Source organism: Populus trichocarpa, chromosome 9 (genome assembly GCF_000002775.5).
Source record: "Populus trichocarpa isolate Nisqually-1 chromosome 9, P.trichocarpa_v4.1, whole genome shotgun sequence".
Taxonomy (NCBI): domain Eukaryota; kingdom Viridiplantae; phylum Streptophyta; class Magnoliopsida; order Malpighiales; family Salicaceae; genus Populus; species Populus trichocarpa.
In genome coordinates this window covers 8208169-8224020 of record NC_037293.2, presented here as the reverse complement: position 1 = coordinate 8224020, position 15852 = coordinate 8208169, and the positions used below count along the sequence as shown (strand labels likewise).

General features: G+C 37.9%; 3 protein-coding genes and 1 non-coding gene across 4 annotated transcripts; 2 read left to right on the top strand and 2 right to left on the bottom strand.

Annotated features, from left to right (window-relative positions):
• Nucleotides 1-468: 468 nt before the first annotated feature.
• LOC7478735 (transcription factor bHLH84) lies at nt 469-2713 on the top strand. Its single transcript, XM_024608612.2, has 5 exons — nt 469-1247; nt 1385-1648; nt 1739-1804; nt 1901-1966; nt 2106-2713. The coding sequence occupies exons 1-5, from the start codon at nt 654-656 to the stop codon at nt 2196-2198; spliced, it is 1083 nt and encodes a 360-aa protein (XP_024464380.1). The 5' UTR covers nt 469-653; the 3' UTR covers nt 2199-2713.
• A 774-nt stretch (nt 2714-3487) lies between these two features.
• On the bottom strand, nt 3488-9882 carry LOC7478736 (vacuolar-sorting receptor 3). Its single transcript, XM_002313873.4, has 12 exons — nt 9277-9882; nt 8015-8707; nt 7807-7895; nt 7595-7664; nt 7425-7508; nt 7084-7160; nt 6917-6998; nt 6062-6144; nt 5915-5981; nt 4906-5034; nt 4714-4823; nt 3488-3960 (listed from the first exon to the last, which is right to left on the bottom strand). Exons 1-12 carry the CDS (start codon nt 9584-9586, stop codon nt 3862-3864), a joined length of 1893 nt encoding a protein of 630 aa, XP_002313909.1. The 5' UTR covers nt 9587-9882; the 3' UTR covers nt 3488-3861.
• Nucleotides 9883-12363: 2481 nt separating this feature from the next.
• LOC18102085 (probable beta-D-xylosidase 5) lies at nt 12364-15316 on the top strand. The gene is made up of 9 exons (XM_052455667.1): nt 12364-12696; nt 12784-12951; nt 13032-13094; nt 13258-13414; nt 13761-14072; nt 14132-14309; nt 14340-14518; nt 14659-14755; nt 14801-15316. Exons 1-9 carry the CDS (start codon nt 12409-12411, stop codon nt 15030-15032), a joined length of 1674 nt encoding a protein of 557 aa, XP_052311627.1. The 5' UTR covers nt 12364-12408; the 3' UTR covers nt 15033-15316.
• A 100-nt stretch (nt 15317-15416) lies between these two features.
• TRNAN-GUU (transfer RNA asparagine (anticodon GUU)) lies at nt 15417-15490 on the bottom strand. The gene has a single exon. It is a non-coding gene; the product is annotated as a tRNA-Asn (tRNA).
• Between the last annotated feature and the right edge of the window lie 362 nt (nt 15491-15852).

Below are 15852 nucleotides of genomic sequence, written 5' to 3'. Positions count from 1 at the left end.
TAGTTTTGATCAGAATGTTAAGTCTCATCCCTCCACGACATTTAGCCGTCCTTTATCCATGTCCTTTTCATCCTCTTTAACAAAATTCTTTTTGTATTATCATATTCAACAAGAACCTCCCACGTCTATCTAGCTATTGCCAGGTGTGATTCTCTTTATTCATCCTCTACCAAATCTCACCTTTTCTCAACCTGCATCCTAAAATAATTATACAGTTATCCTAAACAGAAACACAGTTAAGTCCCTTAAACAACTTTTTAAGGCTTACAATCATTCTCTTCATGTGTCTTTTAAGTTTAAGATTAGGGTGTTAATGAAGGGTTGCTGAATATTTTAGTTCCATCATTGCTTGATTTAGGTCCTACAGATGAGTTGTACTTGGGCCCCATTACGGACTGGTCCCAATTGGTTACAGAGAATTGAGACCCTTTCATATACTAATAATTTATAATAATGAATTCAGATATGGTTACACAAGTGAAGTCAATGTATGTCTCAACATTCTTCATTGCTGCTGGGTATAAATATGCCATCTTAATCTTGTTTCCTTTCAAGCACCGTGCTAATCTAGCTTCTAACAGTTCAGTCAAAAACACAAAAGACCCTTTCTCTATTAGGCTACCAAAAAAAAAAAAAAAAAACAAGAAAAAGAGATGGAGTCTATTGGATCTATGGCAGAGGGAGAGTGGAGTTCTCTTGGTGGAATGTACACTAGTGAGGAGGCTGATTTCATGGCACAGTTGCTTGGTAACTGTCCTAATCAGGTTGATTCAAGTTCAAACTTTGGAGTTCCATCTAGTTTCTGGCCTAACCACGAACCAACAACGGACATGGAAGGGGCTAATGAATGTTTATTTTATTCTTTGGATTTTGCTAATATTAATTTGCACCATTTTTCACAAGGGAGTAGTAGTTATAGTGGTGGCAGTGGCATTCTTTTTCCCAACACAAGCCAAGATAGCTACTACATGAGTGATTCTCATCCAATTTTGGCTAACAATAATAGCTCAATGTCAATGGATTTTTGCATGGGAGACTCATATCTCGTTGAAGGCGATGACTGCTCAAACCAAGAAATGAGCAATAGCAATGAGGAGCCTGGTGGAAACCAGACTGTAGCTGCTCTTCCTGAAAACGATTTTCGGGCCAAGAGAGAACCAGAGATGCCAGCTTCTGAACTACCCCTGGAAGACAAAAGCAGCAACCCACCTCAGATTTCTAAGAAAAGATCACGAAATTCAGGAGATGTAAGTACAATAACCAGCATTTACCTTCTTAGAATCTGCTACATTTGCACTGGATGGAGTTCTATTTTCTGCTGTAGAGCATATAGAAAAGGTTTTGGTTTTCAAGGCACTGTCTTATTTTGATTCTAATGATTTAGGCTCAAAAGAACAAGAGGAATGCAAGTTCAAAGAAGAGCCAGAAGGTTGCCTCGACTAGCAACAATGATGAAGGAAGTAATGCTGGCCTTAATGGGCCTGCCTCAAGCGGTTGCTGCTCAGAGGATGAATCCAATGCCTCTCATGAGCTCAATAGAGGAGCGAGTTCAAGTTTGAGCTCGAAAGGGACTGCAACTCTCAACTCAAGTGGCAAAACAAGAGCCAGCAGGGGGGCAGCCACTGATCCCCAGAGTCTCTATGCAAGGGTGACTACCCCTTTCAATGCTTTTGCACAGCATTTCAATTACTAGATTTGAAGAAACAGTGGTTGATAAATCTTCCTTTGTGTCTTGCAGAAAAGAAGAGAAAGAATAAATGAGAGGCTGAGAATTCTACAAACCCTTGTCCCCAACGGAACAAAGGTATGAAGTACATCTCACGGCATCATCTCTGTATATTATCAATCAACGAATTTTGTGATCTGCAAAATTCTCAAGATTGGTTTACTGATATGGCAGGTTGACATTAGCACAATGCTTGAAGAAGCTGTCCAGTATGTGAAGTTTTTGCAACTCCAAATTAAGGTCAGAACAAATTAAAATCCTTCTCTATAAGAAAAATTATATATCTAATGGTGCTTGTTTTAAATTTGCTGATATTTTGACATGAAACAGATTTTCTGATACATTTTTTTTTGTCATTTTCTTGTTTCAAATCCTGCAGCTGCTAAGCTCTGAGGACTTGTGGATGTATGCGCCTATCGCTTACAACGGGATGGACATCGGTCTTGATCATCTGAAGGTTACCGCACCATGACGATAGAAGAAGTTAAGAGGAGGGTGGTGCTTTTGATTATATCTGTTAATAGATGAGATTAAAATAAAGTCATTGCCACTTTGTAATGGTTTTATTCTGTATTGAGTATATATAAGGTCCTCTTATAAAATTAATTCACGAGGAGTGATCGTCGTGAAAAATTCTTTCATGTAGACACCTTGACATGATGGACATTATTCGAGCAGAGTCTATACTTGAATATAAAAGTTCGTTCATAAGAATATACATGAACTTGGTTATCCAACAGTCATTAATTTTCAGTTGGTGGCTTATCTTTTTATTAATATCTAAACAAACCAAAGAATTTGCTGATCTGTGTTTGCTTATTTGTCAGTACATATGGCTAAATTCAACTGATGTTTTTATCTTCCTTGGAGATGACAAATAAGGATTTTGCATATAATAAAGGAACGTGCATTCTTTTTTATACAACCATAAGGAATTTCCTTAGAAAATCTGCAGGAAAGAATATTTTCGATGGCTAACTGTGTTAAGCTCTCGGCTCAATAGAAGAGGCTCAAGGTGAACAGACCAGAGATTAGGAGCCAACTCTCTCTTCAGGACAAGGCAGCACTTCAACAATATAAAAGAAGTGAAATGGATAAAATCCCAATATGAATGCTCCTGGTCATGATCAACTTCAATCAGAAAGACATCTCCAATTCTAAATGCTCCTTTAATTTTCCTCTTTCTCCCTTCTCTCTCCTCGATAGAAATTATTCCCACCTTAGCTTTTGTTTGATTTAACGTAGCAGCTAAAGAAGCGGCTTGCCAAATGATCCTTCTGTCAAATTCACGGGTTCGCTGACAGATTAATTTTGTTTTTTGGAAAAATATGAGTAGCTTGATTATGAGATTTGTCTATATAAACTGCAAGTGAATTTTGATTAAGTACCCACAACAAAGTCCAGGGGCTAACAGCTACCACTTTCAGGCCAAAAATTAAGATGCTGGTGGCCAGACCAGGCACTGCCCGTTGGGGCTTCCAACGAACAGACAAGGAGAAGTCCTACACATCATTGAGCATTGATCATCCACATCACATATAAATAACAAGCCACCGGATAATGTTCATGGTTTCTTCTCATGTAAATAACACATAATTTCGTAGTTGCAACGTGCCATTTGCGTGACTGCAAGTAAAAAGGAAAGGGAAGGAGAAAAGATAACGAGCAGATACACATCAAGTGGCAATAGCAGCTTCACCTGGCAGCCGCATTGGAACAAGGCAACAGTATTTCCAACATAAATTTGATCGTCCGTGCAAATGAAAGCGTCAAAGCTACTTGAATTTAAATAAATATAACGGCAAAAAAGGTCAGCCTGTCTAAAGGGGGTGGACCGGTTACAGGGTAATCATAAATTAAGTAAAAATTACGGGGCGGGAACGAAAATTCTTGGACATTACAGCCACATCCCTTGCTATCTGCCCAAATCCAATCCTTTAAAGTGTAAGATTTTACAGTCCTAACAAACGAAGTACAATTTTAATCTGCACTCTTTATTGTCCATGTACATTACAGGTGTAAAATCCACGCTGAAAACCGTTGAAAGGATAAAGGGCAATCATAGAACCACTTCAACACTGCTGTTACTAGCAACCTTCAAAAGAGGCATGCACTGTGCCAGAGGACAGTTTTCTTCAAGTCCGCTCGTCATGGACATGATTTGGAACTTCTGCTTGACTGTCCAGAGGCATGTACTGTGCCATGATAGCTCTTATCTCTGAATCCATGTATGACTGCCAAAGCAAAAGAAGAAGAAAAAAGATAAGAGTACGCATATCAAACGCAACGCAAGTACATCGATGAGGTATGCATAGAACTTTTAAGATAACATGTCAAGAGCAATCCAGACTCATATACGTCAACTCTAATTGATCTAGCTGCTTTAGGTTTTCTAACCAAAGGTTAAACCCAAAACCCAGAAGCTTCAGTCTGCCCATAGATTCGATTTGATTGGCTTTGAGCCTTTGAGCATTCAGGCATAGCTAACCCACATGTAGCTATCTATCCCATAGTAATGACAATTTAAACTAAATTCGCCACAAGTGGTTAACATAGTTACCATACCGTGATTTCCATCATTTCTAAAATGTTCCAAGCTATTATGCCAACACTGGAAGGAAGTTCTAAAGAAATGAGGTCTAAACTGCTTCACAAGAGATCCTAAAAACAGTAGTAGATGGCCCAACTAAAGCAGTGTATTGGAAAGAAACTTTGCACATAATCCTATTCTTCTTCATTTTTGCATAAATAGCTGGTCTAGCCTTCCTGGGGCTTAAAACAACCACCACTAGGTTGCAAGCCCACAATACCACCATTGCTTCAGATAGTGGATCTAAAAAGTTGAATAGAGATTTTTACTATAGAGAGACCGCCACTATTCTAAATGTTTGTGTAATAGACAGATGTCTGAAGTGTGCAAAAAACAAGGTAAAACTTAACCAAAGGTATGGTTTTAAAAGGGAAAAAATGATGGGCACCACGCTTACCCTTAATCTATATTTGTAGATAAGATATCCTCCACCACCAGCCATCGCCAGGCCTAACAAAATGACCCAAACTGCAGCCCATGCTGATCTCACTTCAGTGCCGCTCTTACCTGATATTGATCATGGGTGGGCATCAAAACAAGGACCACATTATCGCATAAACAAACAAAGGAGGTACAATTTCTAACTCACTTATGCAGGTATCATGGTCTCTGATATACAGAAGATCCCCACTACAAGAGCATTCATAGCTTCCCCAAGTATTTTTGCAACTACATGCAGAGCACTGACAGGCTTTTCTCTCTTTGCACTCATCAACATCTGTACAGTCAAACATAAGTAGAAGAAATAAAATATTAAGCAGCAGCATTGGCAAACATACAGATTTCTCTGGCAGGATTTCAGTTTCAGCTGTAGTCAAGGAGAAAACCCAAAACAATTTTGACTTGGCAAGAGGTGGATACTCAAAATATTGTTATAAGCAAAATCAGTATAATCGGAGCATCCTGATGGCCTAAGCACAGATAAATTTTAGAAATTAAAACATTTGATTTATCCCATAATAGATGTACTAAATTGAATGCAAGGGATTTAGACAACTGCAGATTAGATTTGACCTGCGTGGAATTGTGCCTGAGAAATCATGCATGAATCAACAATAACCAACTCACTAGGGCAAGTACTAGGTGCACCTGGATAACCAATAACCAAGTAGTACCACGAGGGAAGAGAGAAAAGGCCTAACATTGGAAGTGGACAGAATGAAATGACAATCTCTAACTTCAAAGCAGTATGAAGAGAGTCAACAAGGATCAATCAAGTGCCTGTTGAAGCAAGGGGGAAGAGCTGAGTTTGTCATGTAGCATTTGTGGAGACATGGGGACAGCTGGAGCTAGTTCTGAATGCGTAAAGTACAACCTTTTGTTGGTAGGGCCTTTATCACAATGGGGGGCAAGGGTGGGGATGAGACAGTGACTTGGTATTTTTGTATATGGCTGTATGTCCTCAACCTAACAATTATGCTCTATTTCTCAACCAAACATGACCTGTTGTTCTGTTGGTGATTTACACCTCAGGCACCATAAAATTCTCAGTAGACTCAATTTGCATGCATGGTCATTAAATATCCTTTCAAAATGAATCAAGCTCTCCATCCTGATAAAAGCACAATATTAAGGAAGACAATGGAGGAATATCTTACCTACACAACTTTTCACACCATCACCTTTAAATCCTGGAGGACACTGGCATTTACCACCATCAACATCCTGTCCACAGTAAAAATTAGAAACTGGAATGAATAAATTTACTGGATAATAACAAGTTGAGAAACATGATGATCACTAACCAGACAAGCAGAGAAGGTGTGTCCATCCCGAGATTTGTGCCAACAGCCTCCATTGTTTATCTTGCACCTCCCAGATCCACTCACTGCAAAACAATATAGTCACTTTAAAGCATAGCACATTTTAAGATGTTGGTACAAAAGTATAACAAAAAGATTAAATTAGAAAATAAGATAAGTTGCCTCTTATGATGTGTGCAAACACATCTATCACTAACATCTGAGAGTCAAACGTCAAGTATGAATCCTCAAAAGGTACAATTAATATTGGAGCATGATCAACAGAGTAAGATCCACCAAACCTTGGGTCAGAATACACCAACTGTAAAGCTAGATAGCTTAGGCAGTAAATCTATTGCTGTTGAGTCCAGAACCTAGGATCAAATCCTACTTGAGTTATTTGCAAGGGATGGCTAGAACAGCTATTGGAAACCATGCCCCCCCCCCCCCCCCCCCCCCCACTGCAGCCCAAAACAATTAAAATGAAAGAAAACCAACTCACACATTTGATTCTGGTTGACTAGGTTTGGAACTTTCCTGCCCAGTCAACCCACCTTCCACCTGCAAACTCTCATACAACACATGTTGTCTCTCGAGTAAAGGTCAGATTCATGTGCCATCCATGGAACTAAATTTTCTTTATGGCACAATCTTGAAATTATACTGAATATGAATATAATCAGTACTGCAGGTATTTTTTTTTTCTAATAAAAGCCCACAATTGTCCATAAAATAATTTCTTTCAGACATTTATTTATAATCATCAGCAGGACATCCAAGCTTTGCTGAAATGAATGAACAGCTATATTATTACATTCTTCATAAGTTTCTGCTGATTTAAAAAAAGGATAAACTCACCTTCACAGTGGCTGTAACCATCTCCTTTGAACTGCACACCATCGACAAGAGGGCACTCACATACTCTCCCACGAAATGTGTCCTGCATAGATAAAAGCAATTGTCTAAAGGACCTAAAGATATCAAAAGCCAGAGAGCGACGTCTCGCAGCAAGTTTTAATTCATACCCTGCAGGCTGTGATGTTGGCTGTTTTATCTTGCCAGCAACCCCCATTATTGTCCAAGCACTCATTGGTCTCCACATCTGCATCAACAAGATTCCCCGATCATGAACTACTTAAGAGTGCACACAAGTCACCAAGGCAGCCAGTGGTAGATGTTAGTCTCAGCAAGTCAGGGTATTCAACCAGTGATCTAAAATGTAATATGGTTCGAGGCCTAGCATGCTTTCAGTGGCCGCTCACAATACCAAGCACTCAAATCCACTTAGTCAGGATTGTCCATCATTTCATCAGATGATGGCCTCAGAACAAAGGGCAATCATGATCAATAGCATAAGAAAACTTACCACCACTCAAACAAACCGCTGGCTCTGTTGTTTCCTCAAAACCAGAGCATATGGCCTTTAGAACAGCACCTTTCTCCAACTTTCCTGTAAGCACAAGTTTTTCAAAAAGAAAAATAAATAAACACCCAAATGTAACTTTTCATCCAATATACAAGCTGGCAATAGCAGACCTCGATACTGACGATTGTTGACAACAAGGGTGGGCAATATGGTTACATCACCCCTCGATCCTTTTCCAACCTACATGAAAGTCTTTGTCAAGCAGCTATACATGGTTGAACTGATATCAGAGATTACTATGATTGCAGATAAGCACAAGCATCCAAACTTGCAGATTTAAAGTGTTGTGTTAAACTGAAGAATAAGAATAACAGACAATTACCTGGGCATTTTGCTCTTCTTTCAGAACAGGATTGTCAGAGTCAGCATTTCGGTCTCCCATACACTTATCAATCTTCTTAGCATCGAGCCCTGAAGCAATGACAAGTGAACAACATGGAACATTCAACACATTCAAAACTCTTGTTTTTCCCATTTTCTAGTGTGATTGATAGTATACTTACAATAAGAAGAAGTTATGAAATATTTACCAAGAGATTTGATGACAGCATCAGCACATTCTTTGTTGTACCTTTTCTCTTTCATGGGACATCTGATTTGAAAATCAGTTACATAATTCCACCACACCCAAGGTTTTTTGGTCTCATTTGCAACTTTAAAAACACATAGTTGTCTCAAATTTTCAAGAACAACATCTTTCCCATCATAACCTGAGCTGAAGTCTTGTTCAGGATCAGGAGCACAATATCTTCCATGATTTATGCACTGTGACTTGCACTGCCTGCTCAAGGTGAATGCTTGAGGACAGTACCAGGTAATGTAGTGGGGTGTAAACTGAGTGTAACCACCTTTCTCAAGTATCTGTGCTGCGCCCCTAAAATCCTTCACAAATTCCATCAACATATCACACTTAACCCCACATTCATCATTGCTGTTGGTCCAAAGCTCATACTCCACACGATCATCCGGGTGTGGAACAGCTTCTCTCCAATCAAGATTCACGTTGACCATATCCCCGTTGCTAAGTGCTTTCTTTAATGTTTCACCAAAACTTTTCTCAATAAGAGCAGACGGTATTGTTATGTTCTCAATGTATTTTGCAGATGAAACATCCTCTTCAGGTGTGTCCATGGTTATTAATGCTTCCTCCATGTCATCCGCAACAAGCACTGCAGAAGCCCCAGCCTTCTGGGCATTCCAGACCTTCAAAGCAAAGAAGCAATCTGAAAAGCAATCAAATGAACCAATTATAGATTTAGCAAGAGAACTATGTTGGTAATCTCAGAGGACTGTAGTTCAACAGGAGGAAGTCCCAAATCCAACAAAACCCACATCTCAATGAATGCTGATTCCTAAACAGCATATGCAACATAAATTTCAGCAAGTTGATCTGAAACAAACGGAAACCTCCTTGAACCTCTCTATACTTAATAAAAGTAGCTAAAATAAGCAAATGATCCCAATCAAACATGGGGTCAACAACCTAAAGAAGAAAACCCTCAAATAAACCAAAAACAAAATGAGGGTAGCTCCCCAACCAATCACAAACGACCCAAAACATCAGAACAACAGTCAAATTAAGCAATAAATAAATAAGAAAAAAAAGACAACTTGATAAAATTAACAAAAGGGCACCTCACAATGAACCAAAACCAAACAAAAACACCACAAATCTTACAAAAACCAATCAAATTAAGCTAAAAAACAAAAAGGTGTCTCTCCAATCAAGCAAACCTAGACCAGCCACACACAAGAAAAAAAAATTGTCCAAAAACATCAAAAGGGTACATACCTCCACGATCCACCAAAACAAAAGTGGGTAAAGCACCAGGCTTCGACTGAAACGAAATCCTAAACTCTTCAAACTCTTTACAACCCTTCTTATTATCTTTTGGATACACAACAGCACCTGCCATACTACCTCCATATTGTGGTATCCCGAAATTCCCAATTGCACTATCATAAGTACCCTTTATTTTATCTGGTGATGTAACCCTCAAGCTGTTTTTTTCAACAACAAATCTAGCTATAGAGCTTGGTACTATCAAAGAAGTAAACAAAAACCCTAAAAAGAGACTCAAAGATAGTCTCTTTAGCACCATTTTTTATTAAAAGGCTGGGACTTTTTTTGTGGGTTTTGCTTGTTTTGATCTATAAATGGAGCTGAATGAAAGAAGTTTGGGTCTTTGAATGCGTACAAAAAAAAATTAAAGTGGGTTTTATTTATTTATTCTTTTGGGTTTTGTAAGAAATGAAAAGGAAATCTAAAAATTTGGGTTGGTTTAATTGTTGGGTTTCTTGTCGACAAAAAGAAAGGAAGGATCATAGAAGCAGTTACTGCTGATGCGTGCGAGTGGGATTTGTTTTGTTTCTTCGTTTTTTGCTGTGTACGTGTTTCGTTTATTAGCATTTGCCGATAACATCAACATCTATGATTTATGATACCAAATGTGATAAGATATGATGATGTTTTTCATCATCGAAATTTATTTTAAAAAAAATAGAGCCGAAATATAGGTGTGAGATATTTGTGAAATAACGAAATATTTATTTATTTTTTAGTTCTACTAGTCAAATAATAGATTTGTTCTAATTCATGTGTATCAAAACTTTTTTCGATCGAATATTTGGGACTTCATTAATGTATAGATACTTGATGCGTATTTTTTTATATGACATGCTTTTATTTATTCGGTTTGAATTCTATATGGAATATAAGAATTTTACTTATTTAATACACCAATTAACAATCAAGTCTCATTCTTTTTTTAATAAAATAAAGATATATTCAAACTATTTTATAGGTAGATTAATATTAAGTTTTTTTCTCTTGAAGATCTTAAAATGCATCCTTTAATATTAAATTAACTGGAATAATTTCCTTTTCGTTTGTTACAAGTCATCATTTTTTATATATAAAAAAAAACTCCTTAACTTCCTGCCTATCCCTTAGAATTAACAACCAAGTGTCTTGGTATTTAAGTTAAACAATCAAGAATACAAGATCCAAGTCTCACAGCTAAGTATAATCTTACCACCTTAGTCAACAATTCACATGGGCAACTAGCGCTCAATTAGGTTAAAATCCTAGAAATGATAGAGGTTATTCCTTAATGCTCCTTTGGATCTTTCAAGAGCTCGTCTTAAATGTTTTGAGACAGATATTTGGAAATGATTGGCACGAATTTAATTTTATATGTTTTTAGAAGTTTATCTTATAAATTTCTAGATAAGAGTTAGCTCATGGGGTCGGTTACCAAATGTTTTGGGAGAACTATATATGAATGTGAAAATAGTTTTTTTTTTTTAATAATTGTTGTTATTTGGGTCACGTGTACTCGATTAAATTTTTGAACTAAAATTAAAAACTAGATAAGTTTTTAATGGTTTTTTTAATGACCTGAAATTTATGATATTTAAACATGTGGTTTTTAAAAATTAAATTTAGAATTTAATCAATTAAACTATATCTCTTAAAATTAAATGAAATAATATTTTATTTCTAGGGGGTATGCTTTTTTTAAAAAAAAAATTGTTGTTAATTAAATTTATCCAGCAATAAGAAGAGAAGGTGGCGTTAAGAATTCCGGGGTTCCAGTGGTTCTAGACCACCCAATACACGGGTCAATATTACAAGTTGGCCAAATCGGATTGTCTTCCCTGCTGACCAGTCACGAGTTCGGATGACAAAGCACGGCCAATCTTAGAAGGACATGTCATTCATTGTGACATTTATAATTCTGGACGGTTGTTTTATCCCCAAGTTCTAGGGAAACCCAACAATTTACAGTATTGGGCTCTTGTGGTGTGGGTAATTACACCATATACCCTCACGTATTGATGGGGGCTCACCATGGCGAATATCTGAGCTTGCAAATTTGAATTTTGAACTACGTACGGGGGTAAACATATAAAAGAAGAGGGCAAACTATGGGGGCTATTATGATTTTTTGGAGAAAACTAAGAAGTCAACTGCCCCACCTCTCTTGCAGGTTCGGGGATATTTAGGAGCATGGTAACGAGAAAATTTGTTCAGTTAATCACTTTTCCTTCGAAGTATGGCACTGTTGGTCACGAATGATGTCTCTTTGCTATCGATGAAAAACAAGAAGTCTCTTTGTTATATATCAGGAACATATTTGGCCATGCATGTACGTAGTTCAAGCTGTAGCCATGAATTGTACAGCAAAATGTTCGTGCTGATCCAATTTCTCGGCATCATACCACCAGGATTTTGTTTTCAAATGTATCCTCTGAAAGGAGGAGCTGTTAGGTGAGCCAGGCCCACAACAGGTTATATGATTGGCTTGGATTAGTTTAGTTGGACCTTCTTGTTTCATTACATTAAAAACTTTTCATTCTAGCTTGGTTAGTCATGTGAAGTCCAATAAATTAAAAAAAAAAAATTGGAAGAGAGCAGCATTCTTCAGTGGCAGAATGAATTGCTAATCATTTCTGTACATCTATCTAACTGTGGCCATGCATGGATGGAAGTTTGGTTATGAAATAACTAAATTATATTTAAAAACAAAATTTTTATTAACAGGTGTTTAAGGGCTTTTTCATATTTTCATTTTGTTTTTTTATAATCAAGTTACATAAGAGATAATTTAGTATTTTAATAAATAAAAAATAAATAGCGAGTATCACAGTGGACAAATGTTGTTTTCATGATAGTGTTGGAAGCGTACCACCATCCTAGCTCTCCCCATAGGTCAGGCCTGTGTACACATGACTCAATGGTTGAGCCCTGATGAACTTTTTTGATTGTGAACACCATTTCAGCTACCTGGCTATCAGATTGTCCCCTGTAAAAATTCATGACCATATCATTGTTTAGTAACTGGTAGCTAAAGAAACTTTTGTTATGCCTAAGCATCCTAACACTATCACTTCTTAAACAAAGCGAACTGTGAGAGAAACCATGAAAAAACAACTTTTCTTAGGACTTCTTCTCTCATTGCTCCTAATATTTTCTTGTTTCGCTCAATATTTTTCCCGTGACAAGAACATTCCTGAAATGAGCCAATTTCCATTCTGTGACGCATCCCTATCTCATGAGAACAGAACCAAGGATTTTATCTCTCGCTTGACATTACAAGAAAAGGTGCAACAACTAGGAAATCATGCAGCTGGAGTTTCCCGGCTTGGTGTCCCTGCTTACAAATGGTGGTCCGAGGCACTTCATGGCATGGCAAGTGTCGGTTATGGTGTACATTTACAGCACCTGGCGCCACTAGCTTCCCAGCAGTGATTTTGTCTGCTGCTAGTTTTAATACAAGATTATGGTTAATTTAAGATGGGACAAGTGGTGTCAAATGAGGCCCGAACCATGTATAATGTGGGTTTAGCCGGGTTGACATATAGGAGTCCCACTATTGATGTGTTTTGTGACCCAAGGAGGGATCGAGGCCAGGAGACACCAGGAGAGGATCCTTTGGTGGTGTCAAAATATGTTGACAATTATGTTAGGGGCTTGCAAGAAGTTGGCCTAGGAAGGGAATTCCACTGGCAATAGGCTTAAGGTACGTATCAAGTTTTTGTAAGCATTATACTGCTTATGATCTTGACAAATGGAAAGGTGTAGATCGATTTCACTTTGATACCAAGGTATGCATGAATTTCATATACGAATTGCCATTTCGCTGCATCAATGTGTCAATGAGGCTTGCATATATCACTCTTGATGAGTCCTTTCTACTATAGTACAATTGTCCGATGACAATTTTGGACATTGAAAACAAGGTTATATATGTTGGTTTTGATTTTGAAGGTGACAAAGAAGGATCTAGTGGGCACTTTTCAACCACTATTTAGAAGTTGTGTAGAGGAGGGTCATGTGAGTAGTGTGATGTGTTCATATAACAGGGTTAATGGTACTCCTACTTGTGCTGATTCAGACCTGCTCAAAGGGGTTATCAAAGGACAACGTAATCTTGACGATTTTGCTCTACTTCTTTCACACGCCTACATGAATACTGCAATATGTAACAGGACCATAAAAACCTTTTCTTTTGATTTATATGAATTTCATGTTTAAACTTTTGTTCCTAACTACTTATTTGTGCGGTTTTGGGCAGGAATATTGTCTCAGAATGTGATTCCATTGGGGTTTATTATGACAGAATCCGATATGCGGCCACGCCCGAGGATGCAGTAACCCTTTGACTTAAAAGCAGGTATACAGTGCACTTGCACAAATCATTGATGACTGTGACGATAAAAGATTCCAACTCTTTTAAGTTATTGATACTACAAGATGATCATGTAATGCAGGATTAAACATGAATTGTGGAGATTTTTTGCCAAGGTATACAGAGAATGCAGTCAAGTTAAACAAAATTGAAGAATCTATTATAGACCGAGCCTTGATCTACAGTTATATAGTCCCCATGAGACTTGGTTACTTTGACGGGGATCCACAATTTCACCCATTTGGAAATCTTGGACCATCAGATGTGTGCAGTGAAGAACATCAAAAGCTTGCACTTAATGTTGCAAAGCAAGGGATAGTCTTGCTAGACAATAATGAAGCTCTTCCTTTGTCTAAAAATGCCACAAAATACTTGGCTGTTATCGGACCAAATGGTAATGATACTGTGGCATCTATGCTGGTGTGCCTTGTAAATACCTTACCCCTTTACAAGGACTGCATAAGTATATCTCATCTGTTACATATGAAGCCAGGTGTCCATTCATAAATTGCACCGGTGAATCGCTTATTGGCGCAGCAACTAAGGCTGCTACTACATCAGATGTGGTGGTATTGGTGGTGGGACTTGATCAATCTATTAAGCAAAAGGACTTGGATAGGGAGAACTTGATGTTGCCAGGATAAAAACAGAATCTTGCAAGAGAAGTATTTAATGCAACAAACGGAAAGGTGATCCTTGTTATAATGTCCGCTAGTCCTATCGATATCTCTTTTGCCAAGAATGAGAGCAAGATTGGAGGGATTTTGTGCGTAGGCTATCCTGATCAAGCTGGAGGAGACGTTGTCGCTCAGGTCATATTTGGAGACCATGATGATCCTGGTAATCTTTCCATCTCAATTCCAACACCAAATGATTTTCTGCGTCTCATGTTTGAGCATTTTATTACCAATTTATATTTATTTCGAGGCAAAAAAAAGTTTACAAACCACCTTCATACTGACAATCTCTTTACTTATCAGCTGGAGGGTCCTCTTTTACATGGTATCCAAAAGAGTACTCTGATCAAGTGAACATGAGAGCTAATTCAACCGATGACTTCCCTGGAAAAACCTACAGGTTCTGCACAGTAAAATCATTATAAGAATTTGGTCATGTACTAAGCTACTCAACTTTCTCAGAGTTTGTTATTTCCGCTCCTTCTGCCTTACCAGTCCCATTGAAATTCTTCTCTCAGACCAAGCAGCATTCTCTAGTTTATTCCTCCAAACAAGACCCTAAACCTAATGGCCAAGCAATTGATATTTATAGTGTAAATTGCACCAATCTGCAACTTGGTCTAGTCATTGGCATGAGAAACAATGGGACCAGCAGAGGTAACAAGTCCATGAAATAAGCAAATGGTTGCATTTGACAGGGTGCAGGTGAAAAAAGGCAACAAAAATAATATAACTTTGGATGGAGATTCATGCAAGGGACTTGGTCTTGTGGACGGTGAGGGGTAGAGGAAGTGGATAACAAGAAAGCATACATTTATGATTGGGTCTCCTAATGAGCATCAAGTGAGGTACCACCTCATCGTTAGGCACTTAGGCTGTCTCAAAGCGGTAGTGTGGGAGGATTTGCATCTATGTAATAGAAACAGAACTGAAAATTTCCTCATCCTAGATTGAGATGAGCTGACCTGAGGATACCTCTTGACCTTAAACTAGCTAGTATTTATGATATCTGTACATTAAAATAGTTTAAAGAAAAAAATAATCATAGAAAAGGTACAAAACGCTAGAAGAAGGGCTTGAACCTTCGACCTTGTGGTTAACAGCCACACGCTCTAACCAACTGAGCTACTCCAGCTTGTGTGATCAAGTCCAACTCAAATATCATAGTGAAAGTAGGGAATCCCCATAGTAGCATGTTAACTTAGTTTTGCCATAAAAGATGGGTAGCTCGGAACTGTTTTAGGAAGATTTTCTTCTTTTACCAGAAACCATAGCAAAGAATACACACCACTAGGCAATTCCACCGTCTGCCAATGGTAATGCGTTGAAAATTTCAACAAAATAACCCTAATAGATAACAAAGTGAAACATATTAAAATTAGAAACTTCAGAAAATATGTCAATTTCATTAACGACTGCTCGATGCAACATCCTTCTGCACTGCAGTCACTGATACAAAAGGATATCAGGAAAGTCTAGCTGCCTTAACAAGTTACC